Source organism: Melozone crissalis, unplaced genomic scaffold (assembly GCF_028551555.1).
Source record: "Melozone crissalis strain CALT ecotype California unplaced genomic scaffold, PUWL_Pcris_2 ptg000014l_1, whole genome shotgun sequence".
In the NCBI taxonomy this organism is placed as follows: domain Eukaryota; kingdom Metazoa; phylum Chordata; class Aves; order Passeriformes; family Passerellidae; genus Melozone; species Melozone crissalis.
In genome coordinates this window covers 18,493,037-18,517,955 of record NW_026535792.1, presented here as the reverse complement: position 1 = coordinate 18,517,955, position 24,919 = coordinate 18,493,037, and the positions used below count along the sequence as shown (strand labels likewise).

General features: G+C 54.9%; 1 protein-coding gene across 1 annotated transcript in view; it reads right to left on the bottom strand.

The window, feature by feature from the left end:
- The window catches only part of ZNF609 (zinc finger protein 609), a 163,039-nt gene that overhangs the window by 100,840 nt on the left and 37,280 nt on the right, over window positions 1-24,919 (bottom strand). The window contains exons 3-10 of the mRNA XM_054273123.1: window positions 15,152-15,377; window positions 7,610-7,697; window positions 4,836-7,191; window positions 4,062-4,428; window positions 3,727-3,902; window positions 3,044-3,260; window positions 2,848-2,926; window positions 2,093-2,702 (exon numbers count right to left, since the gene is read on the bottom strand). Coding sequence (XP_054129098.1) covers window positions 2,853-2,926; window positions 3,044-3,260; window positions 3,727-3,902; window positions 4,062-4,428; window positions 4,836-7,191; window positions 7,610-7,697; window positions 15,152-15,377 — 3,504 coding nt within the window. The 3' untranslated portion in view covers window positions 2,093-2,702; window positions 2,848-2,852. The remainder of the gene's footprint in view (window positions 1-2,092; window positions 2,703-2,847; window positions 2,927-3,043; window positions 3,261-3,726; window positions 3,903-4,061; window positions 4,429-4,835; window positions 7,192-7,609; window positions 7,698-15,151; window positions 15,378-24,919) is intronic.

Here is a 24,919-nt window from a genome sequence, read left to right as displayed (position 1 = left end):
AAGGGCAAATGTGGATTTCCAAGATCATCAAATGCTTTCCAAAACCACCTCTGGAAAATGTGGAAGGTGTCTCTGCCCCGTGCCTCCAGTACCTCCTGAACCCTGAGGCCGTGGTGTAGGGCAGCCCTTGGTGCCCACGGGTTCAGCCCTGGGGGGTTCTGCCCCAATTACCAGCTCTGAGCTCAGCTGCAGCACCCACCAGAGCCATGAGTGCTGGGGCAGAGGTGGATCCAGGGGTCAGTGAGCACCAGGAGCCTTCTCAGATGCCTGAGACAGGGAAATCCCCTCTCCCGCCCCTAAAAATAACTGGCCACGCTCTTTAGGGATAAAGGACCAGACTTGGGGGAACAGCAAGAAAAAGCCACCCTCACAGGTTTGTGATTGTCTCTTAAAAAGATTTATTCTCCCTCCTTGCCTAAATGTACAAAGGCAAGAAGAGTACAGTTTGTATATATATATATTTATATATATATATATAAAAAAACAAGGAACTTGGTAATAATGTACACTTTACAGAAGGGCAGAGTCAGGAAGACTGAAATGAAACCCAACACAGCAACGCCAATGGAAACGAGCTATAAACACCAACGGTCTGACACCGGGGCTGAGGGCGGCCCCGTGGGCAGCAGCTGCCCCAGAGAACCCCGAAAACGTCAAACCTCAAACCTATTCTGCAAAAACTGTTGTTTCATTTAACACCTAAAGGGAGACTCAACTGGGACCCAAGTGGGAAGGTGGGGAGCAGCCCCCCAAGTCCCTCCGCCTGCCAGCAAAGCCTGTGGCACCCCCAACACCCCCAGGCACTTCCTCTGCGCCGCTGGGGCCGCTGTGGGCCCCGGCCGTGCTGGGAGCCCGGCTGGGCCGGGCCGGCCGGGGCTGGAGGTAGGAGCAGCCAGCGGGACACCCCTCCATGGTGGGATCCTGCCAGTCCTCCACGGTGGATGTGGGGCTCTGAGCACCCTGACCCTGCCAGTCCTCCACGGTGGGATGTGGGGCTCTCAGAGCACCCCGACCCTGCCAGTCGGGACACCCCTCCACGGTGGATGTGGGGCTCTCAGAGCACCCCGAGCCCGCCAGTCCCCGCTCCCGTGGCTGTGTGTGGCTCTGTGCCGGGTGCGGGGCGGGTCCATCAACCAACCCACCTTGTCCCTGCAGAGTGTGCCGGGCCAGGCGGCCCCGTCTCCTTCCAAACACAACAAAGGGTGGGAGAAAAATGAGTCAGACAACAAGAGCAGGCTGGGGCCACTGTGCTGCCGGCACCTGAAGCGGGCCGAGAGCAGCCAGCACCTCCTTTCCAACTGGGTACAGTGGGATGGGGAAGAAACGGGGAAAGAAAACAAAACCCAAAACAACAGCTTTCAAACAATTGCTTTTTACAGTATGTACAGAGCCCAGCAGGCAGAGCATCCCCGTACAGCGGCCCTCGGGGCCGGGTGCGACACGGACACACAACTGAGAGCGACGGCCCCTGTCCCCCGGCCGGGCAGCGGGAGAGGCGGGGCGGGGCAGGGCGGCCCGGCCGCTGCGGGGCCGAGGTAGAGTGTCGGCCTGGGGTGAGCCGCGCTGGGGCTGGGGGCAGAGGACCAGAAAGCCCCTGTCCTCAGAGCTGGGAGCAGCCAGGAGTGGGGACCATCTTCCTCCAGGACCCGGCGCCCCCAGCCCTGGCACGAGGCTGGAGCGGGGACCGGCACGGCCCCACACGCCTCTGGCAGAACTTAAGTGTGCTTGTTTCTTGCTGCGCCCTGCCTGCGGCCTGGGGAAGCTGCCCTCAAAGCAAAAGGTGGATGAAAAGGGGAGCCACGGCCCCCCCAACAGCAGGATGTGCTGCCCCAGGGTTTGGGGGGCACTTGCCGTGATAGTGGGGCAGAGAAAAGGCTGGGATTTGCAGAGCTGCAGCTCCGAAACCAAAGCAAAAGCCACAGGCAGGAGCTTCAGGCAGGTCTGGGCCGTGCACAGCCTGGGGGGCCCTGGCAGCCTGTGGGGTGACAGACACAGCCCCCAGCTCTGTCCCCTGCTGCCCCCAGCCCTACAGAGCCCCAGCCCCCAAGGGCAGAGGCTGCTTTGCTGGGGCCAAGAGCTTCCCCAGCCCCACTCTGGCCATTGGCTGGCGGCTCCTGCCCACAGACACAGAGTTGTGGGTGCTGTGGGGGGCAGGACCAGATGAGGGACTGGGAGAGCCCCACAGCTGCCTCCAGCCAGGCTGCCACCCACCCACCCGGCTCACACCAGCCCCCTGACACCCGCCAAGGCTCTGTGAGCCAGTTCTTCCTTCCTTTCCTGAGACTGTGGCCACACGGCAGGCTCGGCCCCATGTTCCAAGTCCCCGCCTGCCCCCAGTCCTATCGTGAAGCAGCAGCTCACAGAGACACGGCAGGGTCCCAAATTCATCAAGAAACCTCAGTGCTTCTGTTTCCTCTTCATATGCACCAGGCAGGTGAGTCGCCTCCACCCCAAGCGCTGGTGCTCAGTAGAATAAATATATCCGCAGGTACCAGCTCACCCAGCCCCCAGAGAGGGGTGGGGTGGGGAGTCAGTGTGTGTGTCCGACGAGGGGAGAAGACAGAGTCTGCCTCAGATCACGGCAGGAACGTCAAGCAGTACAATTAACACCATTCAACTGATGTCTAAAGGAGTCTCCAGCGCTTCTCCATGTGAGCCAGTCACACGTCTTGTACAGCCCAGGCATCCCGGTGTGTCACATCCTGCCACGACCCAAGGCCAAGTCAGCTCCCACGAGCCCCAAGAGGCACGGGCAAACCCTAAACCCTCGGGGGCATCCCGTGAGCGCCCGTGCCAGGCACCTGGGGCCCGGCCCGGCTGGGGAGTGCGGCAGGAGCGGAGCCTTACCGTTCTCACCTCCGGGGAGGCGGGTACAGGGATGGGGCGGAGCCTTGCTGGCTGGCCACGATGGCTGTGGAGGAGAGACCTGCGGGGAGAAGAGGGGTCAGCAGCTGCTAGGCCGGGCCCTCGGGGACAGTGTGAGGGTCTCATGGCCAAGGGGCAGATGCAGCTCCCCCCCAACCCAGCCCAGCCCCACTCTCACCTGTTGCATAGGGCAGGTTGTACTGTGCTGGCAGCAGCGAGTACCCGAGGTGGTGGTGGTGGTGATGTGTGGAGAGCAGGCGCTGCGAGGGCGACGTGCGGGGCCGGTCAGCGCTCCTCTCCCCTGCCCCCGTTCCTCCAACGCTGCTGCAGCTGCCACTGCCCCCCACCACCCCACAGCCACCGCGCTCCCGCTCCTGGGGCGTCTTCTCGCTTATCTGGGGAGGAGAAAGCACACACTGCTGAGGGACGTGACCAGCGACCCCAGGGCACATACCAGGATGTTCCCTCGGCCTTTGCCCATGGGGTGGGACAGCCAGAAGCCATGTAGAGGACACAGGGCCTGTCTGAGGACCACTCTTTCCTCACTGTGTCCAAGCTCTGCCTCCCAACTCAGCCCAGGAGGAGCCACGGGATGGAGACAGCGCCCACATCCCACCTGCCAGCTCCAGGGCTGAGGACGAGTGTCACCTGGTTGTTGCAGGGCCTGGAGATGCCCCAGTGCTGGGGCACAGGTTTGGCTGGTCCATCCCAAAGGATTTGTAATGTAGGAATCCATGGCTGCAGGTCCCCCCACAGCAACAGAAACAGCAAAACCACACGACAAACAGAGCTCCCACCTCATTATAGGATCTAGGGACTATCCCACAGAGCTGGGTGAAGCAGCACCCTGCTGATGCTCACCGTGGGTGATTTGCTCTTGTAGTGGCTGGCATGCTGCTGCAGGATGTCCAGGGCCTTGGACTCCGAGCTGGATTTACAGCTCACGCTGGGGCTGGCCCGGGACTTGTCACCGTCATCACTGCCGGATGCCTTGCTCCCATACGGAGAGAAGGAGTAGCTGGAGGGTAGGTATGATCCTGGGGGAAAAAGAGCAGTCAGGGCACCCGGAGCATTCAGGCAGCACAGTGGGAGCATGTGGCTCTGTATGTGTGTGAGAGGATGTCCCACAGCCACCCCCCACCCCGAGAGCAGGGACAGCTGGCAATGGACACCCCCTGAAGGCCCCAGCTCCCTACCTGGGTAGTTCTGCATCATGACGGTGGGCATGGCACGGTAGCTGGGGTGGTTGGGGTCATACGACTGGCTGTAGGAGTAGCCGTGCATGTACGGGATGTAGGACTGATGCTGCGTGAGGGGTGAGGACACGGGGACGTGGACACTGGGCCTGGGCTCCTTCCCCACCATGCGAGCCTCCTCGGTGGGGGTCAGCTTGCACTCGGAGCTGCTGCTCTCCTTCCCGTCCTCCTTGGACGAGGCTTCTTTGCTTCGATTTCTTTCTTCCTTCAACTTTCGGTCCCTCTCCTCTTTCCACCGCTCATCCTCTGTCTTGATGTCTGAGTACTTTGCTGGGTACACGTAGGTCCACATCCGGGGCTCAGCTTCCTGCAAGAACAGCCAGCCATCAGAACAGCTGCCTCCCCCTGCTCCTGCCTGTCCCAAAACCAGCCTGTGTTTGGAGAAAATTGGCAAACCCCATTCCCCTTCCCTGGGCTCTCCTTGGCTCACCCTTAGCCTCCACTTCCCAAAAGAACAGCCAACCACCAGAGCAGCTGCCTCTCCACAGCCCCACCTGTCCCAAATCCAGGCTGGGTTTGGAGGAGACCAGCAAACCCCATTCCCCTTCCCCGGGCTCTCCCTAGCTCAACCGTGGCCTCACAGCCCCACCCTTTTCTCTCATGGAGTCTCCCCACGTGCTCTCTGAGGTGATGGCCCCATCAAAGCCCAGTGAGCAGCTTCCTCCAGGAGCAAACCCAAGGAAGGCAGGGCTGGCAGACAGGGCAGGGCATTACCTGTCTGTACCAGAGAACAGGGTCCACCTCCGCCTGCCGGCCACACTCGGAGCCAGCCTTCGTCTCAGCCGTCTCCTTCCCCAGGTGACCAGGCTCACCCAGCTTCACCTTGAGCCCCTCAGCGACCTGGCTGCTGGACAGCTTGGACGAGTCCTCCAGCTTGGGGATGATGACGGATTTGGCCATATCAGGACCTCCCTGCTCCTTGGGCTTGCTCAGCCCCGACTTGACGAGGTCTGTGAGGCTTGGGGCTTTGGTCAGCGTTGGGGGCATGGGTGGCTTCTGCTTCCATTCTTCTTTGAGTGCCGCCTCCCTCTCTTTCAAGCCCAGCTCCGCCTTCTTCTCCAGCCCTCGCTGCTGCTGCTGCTCCAGGCTCTGCCTCTGCTTCTGCTGCTCCTCGTACTGCTGGCGGTAGGCAGGGTTGGTGCTCAGCAGGTGGGCATGGTAGCCCTGCTCGCTGTAGCCGTAGGGTGGCACGTAGGCGTACTGGTTGTAGTAGAGGGACTGCATGTACATGTTGGGGCGCTGCTGGATGACCGAGGGCTGCTGGCTGGAGCCACTGCCGAGCTCTGCCTTCTTCTCTTCACAGCCTTCACTCTTCACCTTCACCTCTGGGTTCTCTTGCTCCTCATCCTTCTTCAGCTTCAAGGTCTGTGTCTCGGCTGCAGACTGCCCGCCGGGGTTCAGGGGTCCCGGGCTAGCCTGGGGGTAGCCAGGGGAATAGTAGGTTTCAAAGCCTTGGTAGAAGGGAGACTCTTTGCTCTGCGGTTGTGGTGGGAAAAGAGCTTTTTTGGCGCCTTCCTTGACCAGCTGCTCTGGATCCTTTGCCTTCACACTCTCCAGCTTGCCCTCCCCATCCTCCCCAGCATCAGAGATGTCCGAGTAGGCCGGGCTGTTGGTCTTCACCGAGCTGGCCTCTGCCCCATTCTGGGTGACAACGTGCAGCGGGGTCAGGGGCTGGGCTGGGTTGGTGTTCTCCAGCCTGCTGGCCCCACCGATGGAGGGACTGGGGGCGTTGTCAGTGAAGCTGTAGATTTTATCTGCCTCGGCCTTGATGCTGGCGAGCCGGCTCTGGTGGGGGTCAGATGAACCGTTCAGCAGCCCCTCGCCTTTCATCCCCAGCTCACTGGATTCCCCCCGGAAAGGGCTCTTACCTTCCTCTGCTCTGCAGGCTTTGCCAGGAGTCAAAGGGTTTTCCACCTCTTTGGGCTCTTTCTTCTTCTTGTCTTTCTTCTTCTTCTCCTTGGAAGGGGTGAGGGCAGGGTTGACAGCGAAGGGCTCTCCCATCACTGTTGGCTTGGGCTGGATGGGTTTGAGCTGGGGGCTGTTGGGCATGGTCTGGACCACAGTTGTGGCCAGGCCAGCGGAGGAGCCGGGGCTGGCTGTGGTCAGCGTGGCAGTCTGGAAGGTGTAAATCGGCTGCGGGGGGATGGCTGGTGCAATGGGTCTGGCAGACTTCAAGCTTTTGGAAGGAATCTTCTCCTGTTTAGCACCAGAGGCCTTCTTTGACTTGTCCTTATCAATGCATCGCTTCTCCAGAGAGTCAAAGTCATCGTTACTCGTCTCATCGGCCACCGAGGGACCATCCTCAGAGCCATCATTGGACAGAGCACCCAGGTCTGTGTCCCCTTCCCCACCCGCCTTCTTCTTGCAGGGGACCTTGGCGCTGAACTTGCTGGATGGGGAGGGGCTGTGCGGCTCCATCAAACGCACCTTGGGGGTGGCCGAGCGAGCGGGTGAGAGGGAGCCCTTCTGTGTCCCGGCAGCACCGTTGCAGCTCCCGATGTCGGCATGCAGGGAGGGCTCCTCGCCATACTCACTATCCACATCTGCTTCTAGCTTGCTGTCGTCATCCGTGTGCGCGTGGGCCTGGTGGTACTTGAGCCCATTGATATGCTTGTACTTCTTGTTACAGTTGGGGTGGGGGCAGTCGATGAGGATGGGCGAAGGGCAGTTGCGCTCCAGGACAGCCGGCTCCACCTTGACCGCGGCAGGCGGCACCGAGGCCGAGCCCATGGAGTTGGTGCGGATGCGCTTGCTGCCCTTGGAGTCCTCCGAGCTGGAGTTCAGATCCATGTCGGAGAGGGGTTTGCTCTTCCGCTTGGTGACCGAGGAGGGGCTGGCCTTCACGTCCTCGGCGGTGCCCCCAGGCGGGGTGCGGTGGTCCGAGGAGTTCTGGCTGCCCCGGCGGCCCTTGCTGTTGGCTCCCGCCCGGGTCTTGCTGCTGTTGCTGCTGCCCTTGCTGTCCGAGGCGGCGGCCGTCTCGTTCACCGGCGTGTTGCTGTTGGGGCGCATCCGCTTGCCCCTGCCCCGGCCGTTGCGCATCTCCAGGTCACTGGTGGGAGAGTCACAGAACCTACAGGGAAGGGGACACAGAGGTTTGAACAGAGACATGGTTGTGCTGTCCCCAAGGCACAGTGGGGACCCCCTTACTCTCCTCACTACCAATCCCATAGACTTCTCCCCCCACTGACCAATAAAGAGGAACCAGAGAGGTCCCCTGGGATGTGCTAAACTGTCTCCAGTCCCCCCACATGTGACTGCAGGGCAAAGAGCCATGGGAGCAGCTGGGTTGGGCAAGGAGGACATGCCAACCCCTGTGGCAGCCCCATGGGCACAGGGCAGGGTGTCCCAGGTGCCATGGGGGCCTGAGATGCCAACCCCTGTGGCAGCCCCATGGGCACATGGCAGAGTGTCCCAGGTGCCATGGGGGCCATAGAGGCCCAGATCTGCCCTCAGCACCAGGAGCCCAGCAGAACCCCCCACGCACTCACCGGGGAGGTGCCCAGTCATGCTGCGTGCAGTCCAGCAGTGTCCCCACGTACGTCTTGTTCCTCCAGGTGACATTGACCACCAGCATCCCTGCAAGGCAAGGGGAAAGGGTCAGACAGGGCCAGGTGTGATCCCAAGGTGCCAGGAACCTGCCCCTCAAGACAGGCAGGAGGAAGGGATTAGCCCCAGAGTTGAAGGAGGGTGGACAAGTGGTCATGGGCTCTCAGAAGAGGTAACACATTGGGCTCAGGGCTGGAGGGACATCAAGATGGGATGTGGAGACTCCCAGCTCATCCCTTCTCTTGGCACGTCTCACCTAACCTCTCTTCCCATTCCCTACTTTCATGGAATATTAAAACCCAGTGATCCCCAAAGGGCTGTGGGATTTCAGCCCTTCAGGGGGGACCTGAAGATCCACATTGGCTCCATGTGTGCTCAGGTAGGGTAGGGAATGTGAAAGAGCTGGAAAGACCCTGGGGAAAATGCAGAAAGCTCCTAGCAAGGCTGAGCTGCAGACCTCCCAGCAGGGCTATGAACCTCATGACTCTCTGGAAAAAGCTGCTACTGCCACTAGATGGCAAGCTGAGCCCAGCATTCCTGCCCAGAAGACTGTCCCTGGCAGGAAAACCCAATCCTGGCAGAATAATCCTCTGTTGCCCTGGGCCACTTTGCTTCAGCACCTCCACGGGAATCCCTCTGCCCTGTATTTCCCTCTGGAGAACCATCCATGAGGTCACAGCCTCCCATCACGGAGCAAAGTCACTGGGCATTCAGAAAACCTTGGAGTTTCAGCTTTTCCACACTAATTCAGAAGAGGAACTGCCTGGCTCACGCCCACACCGAGGTCAAGGATGCTCAGCACCTCTTCTGGGAGGCAGAGGGGTCTTGCACAGCACCCCTCAGCATTGTGGTGTCTCCTCCTTGCCACGGATCACTGGAGCAGAGTCTGTTGTGCCAGGCACATTTATCCAAGCAAGGTAAAACTCGGGAACACATTTGCAAGGGTTGATGAGTGCAGCAAGATATACGGCCCTGGGAGATGGATGGAGCCGAGGGAGCCCGGAGCAGCTGTGCCTGAAGCATGTTTATAAATCTCAGCCCACATCCCCCGTCGTGCTATGCCAGCAGCCAGCTGCAGGCTTCGGCATGGATAATACATGGAGCCAAGGCCAGACACGTGGGGCTCCTTCAGAGACAGAAATGAAATGCAGACCTTCTCTTTCTCCTTTTTCTCCTGGAAAATGTTGCAAGCAGATCATGGGAAGACATGGTGCCAGCACATGGCCAAGAGGCACAAGTGGCTCATCCTAGTGAGCAAGAGACAATGGGCTCTGCCTTCAGAGAAAGGTGCTGGGGACCTGCCCTAACAAAGACATGGCCAGGCTGTGATGGTGGAGACAACCTGAGGGAGAAACCAACTGCTGGGAACCCACAGGCCAACTCAGGGAAATACCAGTGGGATGCTGGTTCCAGGCATCCCAAAGGGGGCACATGGAATGTGGCCTTCTGTTCCTCCTAATGCAGGCGTTTTTGGCAGGCAGGAGCCTGTCCCCCTTTCCTTAAAATCCAAAGAAGCTCCTGGCTGCCTCCTGCACCCCACCCCAGCCCCACCATTCCCAGGACACCTCTGGGGAGCTGCTGTGGGATCCTCCCAGCTGGCAGCCACTGAGGAACATGCAGCACTAACCCAAGCCCCATCCCTCCCAGTCCCTCTGCTCTCCCTGCCAGCTCAATCCCTCTGAAGGCAGAGAAGACCACGTGAGCCACTGCAAGTTAATTGCATGGCAAACCACTGGAGTCTCTTGTGCATCCCGGGGCCAGTGTGTGATATTAGAAAGAAGTGCTGGCATTTTTCATCCCGACCACCACAGTCACAAGAGAGAGATGAAAGAGGAAGGGGCAAAACCAGCTGGCACCGTGTCTCCTTCCCTGTTGGAACACCAGACCTCCAATACACACCAACCTATATTTAACCCGCTGCAACCAATCATACCAAATCCCCTCCTAATCCTCCAACAATAACCCAGGACAATTTAAACCCCAGGATAGATCCTAAGCAGCTTTTTTCACCCACTGTGTCCCCCTCCCACGGCAGGATGATGAGCAGGCATGACAAGGGCAGCAGTGAGGAAGCAATGCTTTCACATCTCCAAGAACGCCGACGCTCTTGAACAGAAGGAATCCCACTTGGGTAACTCCCACCCCACCTGGTTTATGGGAAGGTGACATCTCTGAAGTTCCTAAGGAATCAATAGCACCCAAATCTGAGTGCCAACCACTCAGCATCCTGCTCACCAAGTGCTCACATCAGAGTTGTATCCTGGCTGGAAAAATTAAGGGTTGGTGATGGTGCAAAGTTGCCATTCAGGAAGGCAGAGTATGAGAAAATCCTGGGATGATGTGGGATGGAGGACAAGGTGCTGTGGGCACCAGGAGCCATTCTATTGAGGCACATTCCCCCCTTTTCAAAGACAAACCCCCCAAGCCCAACCAAGAACATCTCCATAAATTCCTCCTCCACCTGCATAACTTGCAGGATGCCCTGGCTTTGGGATGTCCCTTCTTCCATTAATTTCTTCCCCAGCTGCATCATCTTTAAAATGATCTTTGTTGTTTCCCCTCCAGCTGCATTACTTCCAGGATGCTCCAGCTTTTCAGCCCATGTGCAGACATCCAGCCTGACCTGTAGTACCCAGGCTTTGGGACACAACACCAAAGCTGCTCACGGCCACCATGCTCCTGCCAGGAGACAGGGGACACCACGGGGCTGTCCAGCATAATTGTCACCTCACCCGGTGAGGAGAGATCACTCACCAATTACCATCACGGGCAAAAGAGACTCACCCTGGGGAAACTAATTTAATTTATTATGGATGAAATCAGAGTAGGGTAATGAGAAATAAAACCAAACCTTAAAAGACCTTTTCCTGGCTTCTTCCCAGGCTCAACTTTACTCCTGATTTCTACATTTCTGCCCCCAAACAGCACAGGGGGATATGGAATGGGGGCTGCTTTTTCTCCCCTTCCTAAATACATAATCCTGCCCTCATGGGTGATAGGCTCTGCTTTAGCTGACCTTGTCCAACATGGGGGAAGTCTCTGGTGTCTTCTCACAGAGAAGTGCTCTCTATCAAACCCCAACAGGCAACTGGAACATGGTTTCCCTGGCAGAGCTAGAGGGAGACAGCAACATCCCATCATACCATGCAGGGATGGATGCTCAGATGGTGCATGACTGTCCCTGGCCACCCAAATGCTTTCCAGGGACTGCAGCACACGGAAGGATCACTGCCCTGGACTCCAGGAGAGAGGACTATGGCCTCTTCAGAGACCCATTTGACAGAGTGCCATGGGACAGAGTGCTGGAGGGGACTGGGACACAAGGAAGTTGGTGACATCCAAGGATCATCCCTTAATTCAGGAGCAATGCATCCCAACAAAGAAAATTCAGGCAGAAATTCCAGAAGGCCTGATGGATTAACAAGGAACTCTTGGAGAAACTCAAACACATGAAGGAAGCCTGCAGCTGGGGTAACCCACAGCTAAGGGGCTCAGTGACTTGTTTGCCTTGATTTTCCCCAGCAACACCTGCTCCAGCCACACCACCTGATGGAGGAGGCAAAGACAGGGACTGGGAGAAGGAAGAACCACCTGTAAGAGAAGTTCAAGGTGTGTAAGTCCATGAGACCTGATGAGACCCCACAGTTCCCATGAGAGCTGGCAGAGGAAGCATCTAAGCCACTACCCATTGTATTTGAGAAGTGTTTGCTCTCACCCTCCCATCTTCATCCATTCTATCCCTATCTCTTGCATTTCCCTCCTGCTCCAAGCAAGGACACGTCCACTGCCATGTGCCAACCCTGGGCAGGCTTGTGCTCCACCATACCCTCATGAGAAGTTTGCAAAAGGACAATCCAAATGTCCAGAGTACAGAAACCTGAGCCATGGTAACCTGCCACTGACACCCCAGCAAGGAGCTGCAGGAAGGGATGCCCAGTGTGCTGATGCTTTCCAGGTGCTGCCACACCATGATCCTCATAGCTCAGAGGGTTTGTGTTTGTTTTGCTGGGATCAGCACTGGTGTGGCACCATGGGGAGGTGACAAGGTGACAAGATCCAAGCCAGGTGACACCAGCTTCACTGAGGGGGATGGAGGAGAGCTGGCAGCTCGTGAGGCAGCCAAGAGAGCAATGCTAACTCACACCAGGAAATCTGTTCCTCAGTTCCTGAGGATCAGAATTACACACAACAGCACCAGGGGAGCTCCCAACACAGCTGCTCCCCACTGAAAGTGTCCTGATAAAACACATCCCTGTGCAAGCCAGGCTCAGCAAAGGGACAGTGTCACCAGCATGGCCACAGGAGAGGAAGAATAACAGTGTCACTGCCAGCTAGACCAGACCTTGGGCCAACACTAGCCTGGAATGGTGGAGGAGAAGGTGGACCCAGCCCAGAGACAGATGGCTGGGAGCCCTCTGGGATGGCTTTAGCAAAGCTCATGGACTCATGGCAGATTTTCTAGTAGGAGATGAGGACAAAGTTGGTTCAGGGAAGGAAGGACATCATCAGGTTCACTGGAGCTTCACACTCCCATCTCAGATGGACTTGTCCTTCTTGCCTAGCTTACCCTTCCAAGCATTGCCAGGCTTTGGCTTTGGCTTTAGAAGCTTTTCTCCATGATTTTGCAGACCCACATGGAGAGGAGCAGGCTGGCTTCAGGGACATCTTAAGAGTCCTTTCCAGAGCCTGAAGGGGATCTCTAAATAATGCTGAAGAGGGATTTTTGCAAGGCCAAGAAGTGACAGGCCAAAGAGTAATGGCTTTAGCTGTAAGAGGGGAGATTTAGATTGGATATTAGGAAAAAAATTCCTTCCTGGCAGGATAGTGAGGCCCTGGAACAAGTTTCCCAGAGAAGCTCTGGCTGCCCCATCCCTAATAAGTGCTCAAGGCCAGGTTGGATGGGACTTGGAGCAACCCTGGCTAGTGGAAGGTGGGGGTGGAATGAACTGGGCTTTAAGGTCCCTTTCAAACTAAACCATTCCTCAGTTCAGTGATTCTAAACTTTATTCAAGCCAAGAGTTGCTCCACTGCTCTGGGGTCCTTCCAAGCAGTCCAGTGAGGCTGCTACATCCCAAGGAGGAAGGGGAGAAATGGATCCCTCTGGAGATACTGAGGAGAGCTCCAGATGCTTTGACTTTGCAGACATGCCCTTGGTGTCGCTTTCTCCTCTGTATCCTTTGGGTGAGGGGAGATGGTTGCTACATCCCTGGACATTTCACAAGCTCCAGCTTCCAACAGCCAGATCCAGCACCACCCTTGACTCCATCTTTGACAAGGGGAAGGCAGGGGAGAGATGCCAGGCAAAAAACAGGGCTGGCTCCCCCCCTGCCTTTACAGTCAAGGACGAGAGATGCTGTGTGACTGAGCCAAGGCATGCAGCAGATCCAAAGAGACCAAAGGCAGTATCAGGGCTTTTTGTGCAGGACTGGATGTGAAATCCTTGCTCCCAACAGTGGCAACCATCAGCAGCTGGCAGAGAAGCATCTCTGTGTGAGTTCACTGAATTACCACAGACTAAAAATATCTGGGCTGTGGGAAATCACAGGACACCTCCAAGGCATGCTCCGAAATGGTGGCTGCAGAAGCCAGGGGCAGGCATGGAGCTCCATGGTGGGGTGAGGAGCAGGAGAAAAGAACAGCAACCACTCCCATGGCAAGGCCTCCCAACCAGGAACTGGCAGGGAGGGATGTTTCTGTGTTCCCTGCCTCAGGGATGCTCAGTTCATCCATCCTGGCATGGCCACTGTGACCCTCTTCTGATTTCCACCCAAAACCACCCTACAAAGTCCAAGCTCTCCTCAGCTTTGCTGCTGCCCATGGGGCTCTCCAGCAGCCCTGGGATTTTCAGGGAACTCTGCAGCTCCAGGGCTTTTGGGTTGAGGGAAGTCACACCAGGACACCAGGCTGATGGGGCTGGGGAGATGGGGGAGCCCCACAAGTGAACCCCCCCAATGTTCCTCTGTGTTGCTGTGTTTCCCAAAACCCAGCCCAGGCGTGCCTCAGTTTCCCCAGCTGAAGGTGGTGTATCCTACAAAGCGACCAGGTTCTTGGAGACATTGATCACACGGTGCTGGGGAGGTGGTAGATGAGTGCAGACCTTCCACAGATTTCTTTGGAGCAGATCCACCTGCAGATCCCCTGGCCCTGGGATGTGCAGAGCAGGACTTCCAAACTCTCCTGTTTTGTGTTTCTTCTCACAGGTCTAACATGTGACATCCTTCTGCTTTGGAGCAGCAGAATAAACACACTTACTGCTCCCAGCTGCCTCAACCAGGGTGATTTTTTTTTCCATATGGAATGGAGAAGAGTGCCAAGGTCCCCACCCCAAGCTAGACACCCCAGTCTTCCCTGGCATGGTCCATCCACTGCTCTCTTCCCAAACAGCTCTGGTGCTATTTCTCAATATGCTTTTCCCAAGCAGCCACTGCAGCACCTGGTCCTGGCCAACCACAGTTTCAAAACCAGTTTGCCAGTAGGAAGAGAGAAAAGGCAAACTGGGCCCACCCCCAACTTCCCAAAGCATGGGACAAGAAGAGAACCTCACTGGAAGCAGATAATGGGAATGGGGATTTCAGCTCAGCTTCCATCCCCAGTAACAGAGTCTCAGTGAGGAGTGGCTGGGATAAAGGCCAACAGCTTCATTCTCTGCACAGAACAGCAATGCAAGAGTGGGAGCAGATGTCCAAGAGGAGCACATGGACACCTGGCTGAGATGACCCAACAACCAGCCTCCACCACCACTGCTCTCTCTCACCTTTGTGCTTCTGGACTATTTCTGCTTCCAGACACAAACACAAGCAGTTCCCCCCATTCCTCCCAAGGCAGAAACCTCCAGCATCCCACTCAGGCTAGAGGGAAGGCCAAGTTCCAGCGCTTGCCATGGGCCACTGAGCCACCTATTCATCCCTGCATTCCTTGGCAGAGCCCCAAGAGCAATGAAAACCCATCAAAGGACCTGGGAAAGCAAACCAAGCTGTGCACGGATGAGATGAGCTCCAGTGGAAAAAAAAGATTGGATTGGCTTGGCAAGAGAGGCGAGAGGCTGATCTCCCACTGAGTCGATTTTGAGAGCTCCACTGGGGTTTTTTAATCCAGCAGGAGATTTCTGCCACCTCCCAGGGTTTGAGTGTTTTTGTGACAGACCTGCGGGTTGCCAAGCAAAAATGAAGTCAACTCTGTCAAATTCCCCTGCCGGCTGGCACGGCCTTTCCCCTGGCACCTCCAAAACAAGTCAGCTCTTGTCCAAGGGCAGAGAAATGGCAGCTTAGATTTTTGCCTGCTGTCTGGGCAAAGGGATAACGCAACACATGGGGCTGATGCAAGTACTGGCCCATTACTCCCTTTACTGGATGGATTACGGACTGCTCTCACACGGCTCCTCTGTCCTGACCACCCAACTGGTGGCAGGAAAGCCCAGGACAGCAGGGACATGGGAAGGAAGGGACTGCCACAACCCCCCTGTGATGAAGCTCCGTGACACTCACCATCCTCTGTCTCCTGCCAGACGATGCCCTCCAGGTTGACGCTGGTGCCAGGCTCGCAGGGGCCCAGGCACTCGGGCTCGGTGGCCAGGGCCACGTCGCACGTGTTCACCCCCACCGAGCGCGTGCGCACCATGATCTGCTCGCATGGCGACGAGATGTCGTTGTTCACCACGGGGACGAGGAGGTGCAAGGGCAGCACTGCGGGCGTAGAGACTGGAGATTCCATCTGTGGGGGAAAAGAGAAATGTGGTCACTGTCAGGAATACTGCTGGCAACACAGAAAGGAGAGCAAGTATCAACAGATATTTACATTCCTGGAGAACCTCAAGCTCAGGACTGCCACCTTCAGTTCACGTCCCACACGCCATCAGAGGACAAGGATCTCGAAGGGCTCTGCTGCCATGCCCATGTAACCCTGGGGAGCTCTGTAGTCACAGAGATCACAGCCAAAAGTCCTTGTGCAGGAGGTATCTGTGCTCCTGCTTGAAAGAGCTCGTGGCAAGTTCCTTCCCCGACGGCTTCTGTAATCATGCCCGCTGAGGATGCCTCTTGGCTATGGCTCAGATGTAAATGCAGTCAATGACTTTGGACCCCATGGCTCCCTAGAAGAGCTTCTGCTCAACCAGCAGGACAGGACAAACGAGTAGCAGACTCCCTCTGGCACCCATGAAAACCAACATCCTTTTCCTTCCAGAACCACCCTGTGACCACCTGCAGACACAGGCACTTGGATCATATCCCTCTTCCCTATGCAAGTATCTGCTTCAGAGCCTGATCCAGCCATTGTGCTCTCTTTGCACACAGAAACCAGATCCCACAGCCAGAGCCGGGCTTGGAAAGCCAACAAGCCAACATGCCAAGTGGAAGCCCAGCCAAGCAACCCTGCTGCTGAGAAGCCAAGGCCCTTGGCCGCTCTGCCACGCAAGCAGATTACAGCAGTGTCAGGAGGAGGATGGCTGATGGGCTGATTCTGTGGCTGGCCAAGGCAAGGTGGAGACCTTCTCCTCCTCTGGGGCTCATCAGCCAAGCCAGCCATGGCTTGTAAGGACCTGCAGCAAGGGGTGAGCAGCTCCTCTTCAGCTGAGACTTCCCCTCTTCACCATTTGTGATCTTTAGGCACTGGGCTACCTCAGAAGAGAAGCAGGCTGAGGAAACTCATCACATCCGCAGCAAGTACTAACCTGGGTTCCTGTTTCAAGCAGGCAAAGATTCCTCTAGAGCACCCAGTTGTACTCCCAGACCTTCTAAAACTCTTCTGAGGGAAAACAACAGACCTGGAGAGCTCAAGTTTGTGGTTACCAAGTGTGGACATGGGCACCAGCCCAGCCTTGCTGCTGATTGCCATCCTGGTCCTGACCAGCTGCCAAATTTGCCTGCTCTCTCTCTTGCTCACACATCTCCCTCCTTCCAGCAGGAGAAACAACTCCAGCAGAACCTTGCATGTCCAACCCAGCCTGCCCCACCCGACAGGGTAACCACAGCAAGCGCCTGCAGCATCACATCTCCCCACCAACTGCTGACCCACAGATTCTCTCCACATCCCTGGTGACACAATCTCTAGGCAGAGGAGCAGAGATGAGGACACCACATCCTGGCTCTGATAGGGCAAGTGGATTTGCTTTTCCAGCAGAACATAAAGCACTTTCTGTCTGCAGCCCTCCCCTTGTATTGCATCCATCCTCTGTCTAGACAGCTCATCAGAGCAACATGCAGCCCTCCTGGCACTAAAGATGGCCTGGAGGTCTCTAACACCAGTGGGCGGACCCCACAGTGCCCTCCCCAGCAGCACAGCTTGTCATCCACAACCACCTCCAATCTCCCAGCAACAGAACCAGCTCTCCCCCAGGAGAGCTCCATCTCCAGACCTCCAAGGCCCAACTGCACCCCATGGGATTCAAGAAGGCTGGTTTTGGCATAAAACCGCCCCAGAAGGCTGCCAGAGGAGCTTCCAGAAGACTCCCACAGGAAAATCACCCCCCAAAACACAGCAACCTCATCAGCACATCCAGGGCAAGATGCTCCAAGGAAGCATGAGGCTCCTTAGAAGGGGCTCCTCAAGGCCCCACTGTGCAAACCACAAGTCAGCCACCAGCAAAGGAAGAGCCAGGGAAGAACCAGGGTGGTGGGCAGCAGGAAGAGCCCAGGGAGTGGCAGGGATCACTTTCCCCCATTGCCTGGGGAGTGGAGGCTGTGTGTGCATGTTGGAGACCTGCTGAGACCGTTCAGCTTCCTTCCACTCTGCAACAGAAACCACAGCGCAGCTCAGGAGCGTTTAATTACAGTTCCAGCTCTGCTAATTATCGCCCGGTCACATTCGTAATCTGCATTATGCCATGGTGCATAATAAGCAGCTCACTGAGATCTCTAATAAGCAAGGCGGCTTGATGGGATTTCATATCTCACCCTGCTCTGTAATAAACAGCCTCTTTCAGCAGCCGTGGGGAGACAAGGCGGCTCTCCTGCTCCCTTGCCCCAAGCTCCAGAGCAAAATAAAAAGGTTCAGGATGCTTCTTCAAGGGTGAGGGCAGGAGCAGAGGTTCTCCACTGGGACACAATGAAAAAAAAACAACTGAAAGCCATGCTGGAGGAAAAGACACATGGATCAATCCCTGAAATTCAGCTCCCCCTCTATGTGTGCCTTATCTCTCCTTGCCATGATCTTTTGCTGAGCAAGGTCAGGAGATGCAGGATGGCTGGGAGAGCCCTACATATCATGGGGCAGCTCCTCTGGCTGCTCTTCCCCTCGGAGGGAGAGGGAGCCTGGGGCAATGCTGGCTGGGGGTGGTGGGCAGCACTCACACCCCACAGCAGTGCATTTCCCATCACCTCCAGGGCTGTGCTAACCGAGATCCCCAGCTCCAAAAATGAGCACTGCACCTTCTGGCCACCCCCCCATACTTCTTTTGGGCCCTAACTACCCCTTGCAGAAATAAAATTTCTTTCTCTTTCCAAGCTCTAAGATGAAACAGCGGCTGCACTCAGGCTGCTGGAGGAAGCTGGTATGTGTGCAGCAGCCCTGTGGGAGTGAGATGGGGTGAAGCTGCAGTGTGCCAGCGCTGGCCATCCGTGTCCGCCCGCCGCTGCCTCCCCTGCTGAAAGCCCTTTGTGTTTGTGGCGGAGGCTTTCCCATCACGAGGAACGTGCTCTCACCAGCGCCGAGGACACAAGTGGAACGGAGCCAAGCCCGGGCGGCAGCGGCCGGCACAGCCTCTGCTCGCTGGGGGAAAAGCAAATCCACCCAGAGTCCCCAGCGATGCCAACGGCGCCGCGGCACGCCAGGCTCTGGGGGATAATTAAATCCTACCCCTCGTTACAGCCACCCCCAGGAAGGTGCAATGGGGTCCCACAGAGGGTGCTGGCATGGAGAGATGCACACAGAGCAGTGCCTGCCATCTTAGCAGCACTGGTTAGTGCATCAGCTGCCCTCAAGGGGACACAACAGCAGCAATTATTAATGAGAGAGTGAGAAGAGGGCAAACCAGAAATAAAAACACCCCACTGGTTTTAATGTCATCTAGACCACCCATTCATATTTATGTGAATTTTGGTTTGTCCTCAATAATAAAAGTCAGGCAAGAAAAATGCATTTTGGAGTGATAAAAGCCAAAAGCAAAAACTCCCGAGAAGAGCAACTAGCAGAGATATATGCAGTGCATTTCCAAGGGCAGAGAGGGTGTGAAGGTGCAGGGCACCCCCAGGTCTGTCAGCAGAACTCAGGGTGAGACCACCAAAGCATGTGAGATGGTTCTAGGCTCCCGTGTACCCCCACATGAAGAAGCTATGCAGCACCATGTACCATTTTTCTCACCTCCTGCAGACACAGAGACAAGAAAAGCCAAGAGGGAGCTTTGTTACTAGTCACAAACTCATGACTCTGTGTCAGGAGATAGAACATAGACCAAAGGTGCTCCATCACAGGAGCATTGCTCTCAACACATCCCATGTCACTGATCAGCTCAGCTCAACCTTTGGGAGCTTTGATCTTCTCATTCCTGTCACTACATGCCCCACAGCTTTGCTTTTTCAGAGTAGGAGCAGGGAATGTTAGCTTCCAGCTCCTTGGTAAGAGACCCCCAGAGAGCAGATCCACCCAGGTGACAAGCATCTTCAGTGGGCATCTCTAGACCCCCAAACCACAGCACCACAGTGCCTCTGCCCCTCTGCTGATCTTGGAAGGAATCTCAAAGTCTTCTCCAACCTGACCCCCAAAGCTGGATATGCAGAACCTGAAGACAAAATCCTTTTGTTGGCTCTGGTGCCCACCATGTCTACGATTCCATGTTAAACCCACCTGCAAGCAGAGCTCCCAGTCACATCCCCCAGCAACACCATCCCAACACACTGCAAGTACAGGCTCCAGAAGATCCCCTCCCCAAACAGTGCAGGTGCCACTTAACCCTGACTGTTTGCTGCCTGGATTTCTCCAGCAAGACAGCAGCCAACAAGAGCTTCCAACAAACACCCACATGCAGGGAAATAATGGTGGCACAAGCGTCAGGTCCAAGGATGGAGCCAGGAGGGAGGTCTGGGACACTGAATTCCAATGCTGCTGCCCACTGCTCTCCCCTCTTGCTACAGCAGGAAGTTGAGGTTGCTGACATCAAGATGTAAAAAAAGGATTCTGTTCTAGACAAAAGTCTCCCTTTCCCTGGATAAACACAAGCTCAAATAAACAAAGCCAGTTATTTCTACAGGCCACAGGAACACTTGGGGAATATATTGGGTTCCTTAGCTGGCAAATCTGAGCCCACAGGGCAACAGGGCAGTTGCTCTAAGAAAAAGGGATTGACATTTGTGACAGCCCTCCCTTACCAAGAAGCAGTACATGCCACAAGGAAGGATTAATGCTCCCATGTGCTTCCATCTGTGCAGAATGCAGTGGGCTCAGCATTGCACTCCCTGAGTTTGCTCCCCAGAGCAGACAAGTAAGTGTGGGACCTCCTGGCCAGCACCACCACCAAAGAGCCAGCCAATTCACACGGGAAGTAAGGAGTTTTAAGGAGCATATTCCCAATTTCCCAGCCCCAGGGCTCTCAGCATCCCCCTAAAAACATGCCAAGAGAGGCCAATTCCCCACCACTCTCCTTCACAACTTGTTCTCAGTGCTCATCACCATCTGCTTCCACCCATCAGACTTGGGATTCATGGCATGTCCCAGCTGTGGAGCTGTTGATGCCAAGGTGTAATGGGAATGCTCTACCTACAAAAGGTTCCTCTGTGTCCTTTCCTGGCCATGCCAAGCACCTGTGCTCCAGCTCTGAGATCCAGGAGGGGGTTTGCCTCCATCCATGCAAACACCTTCACTGGCCAACAAGTCCCTGCAGAATGGCCAGAGCAGATGGTGGCCAAAAGGATGGCACAATGCAGCCCAATGCTGGGGTTGGCAGCACATTCCCAACTCAGGTAATTTTCATCTGGGCACTTTGGGGTGGACCTGGCTGAGCAAGTCTGTTCTGCCCACAGGTGAGTGGGCCACAGGAACCAAAACCTGGAAGAGGATTACCTGCATAAAGCTCCCAGCCCCACCACCAGCACCACCAAAACCACATCTGGTCACAGTTAATGGGAATATCAGGGTGAGCCATCCCACCCAGTGACAATGGAGGCACAACCTCCCACCATGCCAGTGCTGGGGGCTGATCCAAGTACCCAGCTGATGCAGACAGCTGGATGCTATCAACCTCAGCCACACTGCTGGGGAAATGCAAATACAACCCAGCATGACTTACGAGGAGCTGCTTTCTCTCTGCAGAGGAGAGGGGAATAAAATCACTGCTTGAACACAGCCTGTCTTATCTCAGTGCTTGCAGCGTTTTGAGATCAAGAGGAGGCAGACACCGCAGAGGCACAGCCTTGCATATTACTGTGTCTCCAATAAAGCCAGGAATAGTATCCAAGGCAGACGTGCTGGCACCAAGTCACCTGCTCCAACCACTTACAAGACTATCAGATCTGCTCCTGGAAGGGAAAAAAAGGTGTCTCCAGCAGGAGAGAGGTAGTGAAGAGCAGTGATGAAAGGGGACAGGTGACATAAGTGAGAGACATGGGAAAGAAATCCAAGCTGGGACCTCTGTGCATCAGTCCCACCACATGGCATTGGGTCTCCATTCAGCCTCATCAAGCACTGATATCCCACAGATGGGCCACAGGTCTGCTCATTTATTGAATTAAAATGTGAAGCAGCTCAGTTGGCGGGGAAAAAGGGAAAGATCCCATGTGGAAAAGTAATGGAGATGCATCTGGGTCACAGGGAGCAGAGACTATTAGAAACACAGAGTCTGACCACAGATGGCCACAAGCATCCTTCACAATGACCAACCCAGCCTGCAGCTCCTTCTTCAGCACTGCTGCTGCCGTGGTCAGCTGCCATCCTCACCCCTGGCAGTGCTGCCTGAGCAGGAAAGCTCTGATGACAGCAAGTGACTTCCCACTGGGAACCCAGGTCCCCCATTACACCCCACAACCTGTACCCACCCTTCTGCCAACACAGCCAACCATCACAGATGCATGCCTGGCTTCTCATACTTCTGCTTCCTGCATCTCCATCCTCCAGCATCCCCTGCACTGCTGACACCAGCCATGTCTGCTGCAAGTCAGGTTTCTATGTGAAGAAATACTGTGAGGGAAAGTCTTGCTTTTGCTATTTTTTTTCCACCAAAATAACCAGGCAGCTGCACCCGAGGATCCGAGCAGCGCTCAATAGCTGCCATTAACAGCACTTGCTGACCAGCACATTTAAGCAGCAAAGGAGAACATAAAAGGTTTCACAGTGCCTCAGTGCATCAATCTCCTGGAGGGAGGATACAAATCTATGAGACCTTTCACAAACCACTGGCAGCTCCAGCCACTGTTAAGAGCCATCTGATAACCACCAGCTCCACAAACCTGGCCAAATGACACATAGGCTGAAACAGCCAAGCTACAGACATCCCTAAAACCCAAATCTGCAAGGCAGGCATGAGAAATCAGATAAAAAAGAAGAATTTTCATGGCAAGTGGCTTTAACTTGCCTACAGGGTCTGCTTGTACTACATAGCACACTGAGCACCAAACACAGGCCCCACCACCCTAGGGATGGTGGCCTAGGGATGAAAAACATATTGCAGAGCTTGGAATCTCCATTCCAACAGATCAAGAGATGAGTCTGTAAGAGGCTGAAAAAGCAGGCTCCTGGAGACAGCAAGAACACAAAAGTTACCAACAAACCTTGGCAAGGATCGCCAAGCAAGGACTGCAAGCCAAAGCTGACACTTGGCAGGTCAGGGCTGAGGAAAGAAGCTGGCACAGCAGCTCAGCTCTCTGTTAGGGAATAACACAACTCCACCTGCCTGCCTCAACTTTTCCTTCAGTTTTTTCACCCATTTTTTCCTCTACCTCAGTCTCACCAATCTAAACCCCTAAAACATGGACAATGTGGCTGCTAGGCCTCCAGCAATTCAAGTCAGGGCACAGCCACGTGTGTGCACACACCCACAACCGTACATGCAAACTCAGAGCATTAATAATTTAATCACTTTTAATTAATGCTTATCCAGGCACAAAGTCCTTACCTTTGAAAAGCTGCAGTACACAGGAATCAGTCAGAGGGGAGACAGCTCGGGATTTACAAATCATTTCAGCACAAAATTGGATTCTTGTAAATATAGAAGGGAGAAGATGGATCCAAGACTCAAAGTAAAAATGAGCTGGGCTCAGACCTGTCTCATCTAGGATGGATTCCTCTGCTTGCTTGGTGCACAGTCCAGGGACCAGCTTTGTCCACATCCATCCCAAAAGCACTCCCAGTTCCAGGTGAGAGTGGACAAAGCCACCACAACCACTCTGTCACTGTAGGCAACACAACCACAGGCAGAGATGTGCTTTTATCACACCACTAAGAAACCAACTTTTATACTCATAAAGCGCAAGAGATGATGTAGTAAAAGGCCCTGGTGTTTTCAGAGCAGAGCTGACAAAGAAGAGATGGAGTGTGGGGTAAAAGATGGGTTTGTTTGGGGGTGTTTTGATCGACCAAGCTGTGAATGTGGTGTGGGACAGCTGGACCTTCCACAACAGCCAAAGCTGTGGCACTGAGTTGTGCCTCCAAGGCCTCAAAGAGGGCCAAAAGCAAATCCCACTCATGTTCAGAGTCCCTGTGCAAGAAAACTGGGGGAATATGGAGTTACAGACATACATAAAACAGCCAAGCACCACCCCAAGGTGATCCTTTCAGTGACCTAGAGGGGATCATCTCCAAGATGCCATCTTAATATCCCAGAATGGTTTGGCTTGGAAGGGACCTTAAAACTTATCTCATTCCATCCCCCTGCCACGGGCAGGGACACCTCTCACTGGTCCATTCATGACAGAAAAGGACACAAGAGACAAACTGAAGGAAGTTCAAAGAAGAGGCACAAAAATAACAGGCTGAGGGGATTGGTTTGGAAGAGGAGATTAGAAGAGCTAAATATGGATAGCTTGGTTCAGTGACAGCTATGTGGGGACACAGCCATAATCTACAAATACATGGGGGATGAAAACATCAAAGGAGAGAGAGGAATTACGCAGAGGATGATGCAGAGGAGCAAGGAGGAAATGGGATGAATCAATGAGAGGAACGTTTAAGACAGACATTGGCCACAGCTTTCTGGCAGGGAAACTGTTCCTAAGTATACCAGTATTTTCCAAGTGAGAAAATCCTTCATCCTTCCCTTGCTCTGCTCCTTCCTTCTTTCCTACAACCCTCCATTAATATCATACAACACACATCATTCCCCACAGCACCTCCTAAATGCTGCTGACACCCCAGATCCACCCCATGCCAGACTATGAATCCCCAACAAGTCACATTCCAGGTCCTCCCAAGACACAGCAGCAGCCCTTCTCTTTTTAGAGAGCCAACATCCAGCAGCTTTGGAACTGCCCAAGTTCAGCTTAGATTTGCCAGGTTTTGGCAGGGTTTTACTTAAATTTTGGCAGAGTTATCTTTTCTTGATGTTCTTCCACACTGCAACCACGATAACAAGCATCTCTGACAAGAGAGCAGCTTCAGCTCTATGATCCACCTCCATGGCTGGACCAGGAGGTTCATGGCCAAGCAGATAAGGAAAAAATCCTTTTCTTATCCCATCCATCTCCCAGCAAATGGCAGTGGCAAGATGGAGAGTTTTCTAAGCAGTTCTCCTGCACAATAAGCTGTCTGCCATGGCTACAAACAGCATTTGGTCCTGAAGGGCCTGTGGATCATGGGTGAGAAGCCAAGCCAGGTGCTCAGGGCTCACACCTGTAAAATTTGTTTAGGGAAGGGCTGGGAGGGAAGCAGACAATGCTCAGTCCCTGCAAAGCAGGATGCACCTCCTGAGGCACCCACACAGCTCCTGGAGGAGGTATGGCACTGGGAGGGCACCAGAGTACCACAGCTGTGACACCATGGTGGCACCATGAGAAGCGCTGCGTCCTTGGGGTGCACACAGCTATGGACTGGGGGAAAAAGAGGCAAATCCATTCACTGGATGCTTCTCCCAGAGAATTTCCATCACATCCCACATACACCATGAACACCAGTGCATTTTTACACATGGGTTGTAGCCAGGTATTGGCAGCTCCTGGAGAGGCTCGATTCCAGGGTGAGACACACATATTTCAGATGCAACAAGCAGCAAAGTCTAGGATGAGTTTCAGATCTATTTATCCCTCAGGCAAAAGGAGACATCTTCCTTCCATCTATTTAATATTAAAAACCTGCTTTGGTATGATGTGCACGTCCCAGCCCCTGCAGGCTGCACGTTT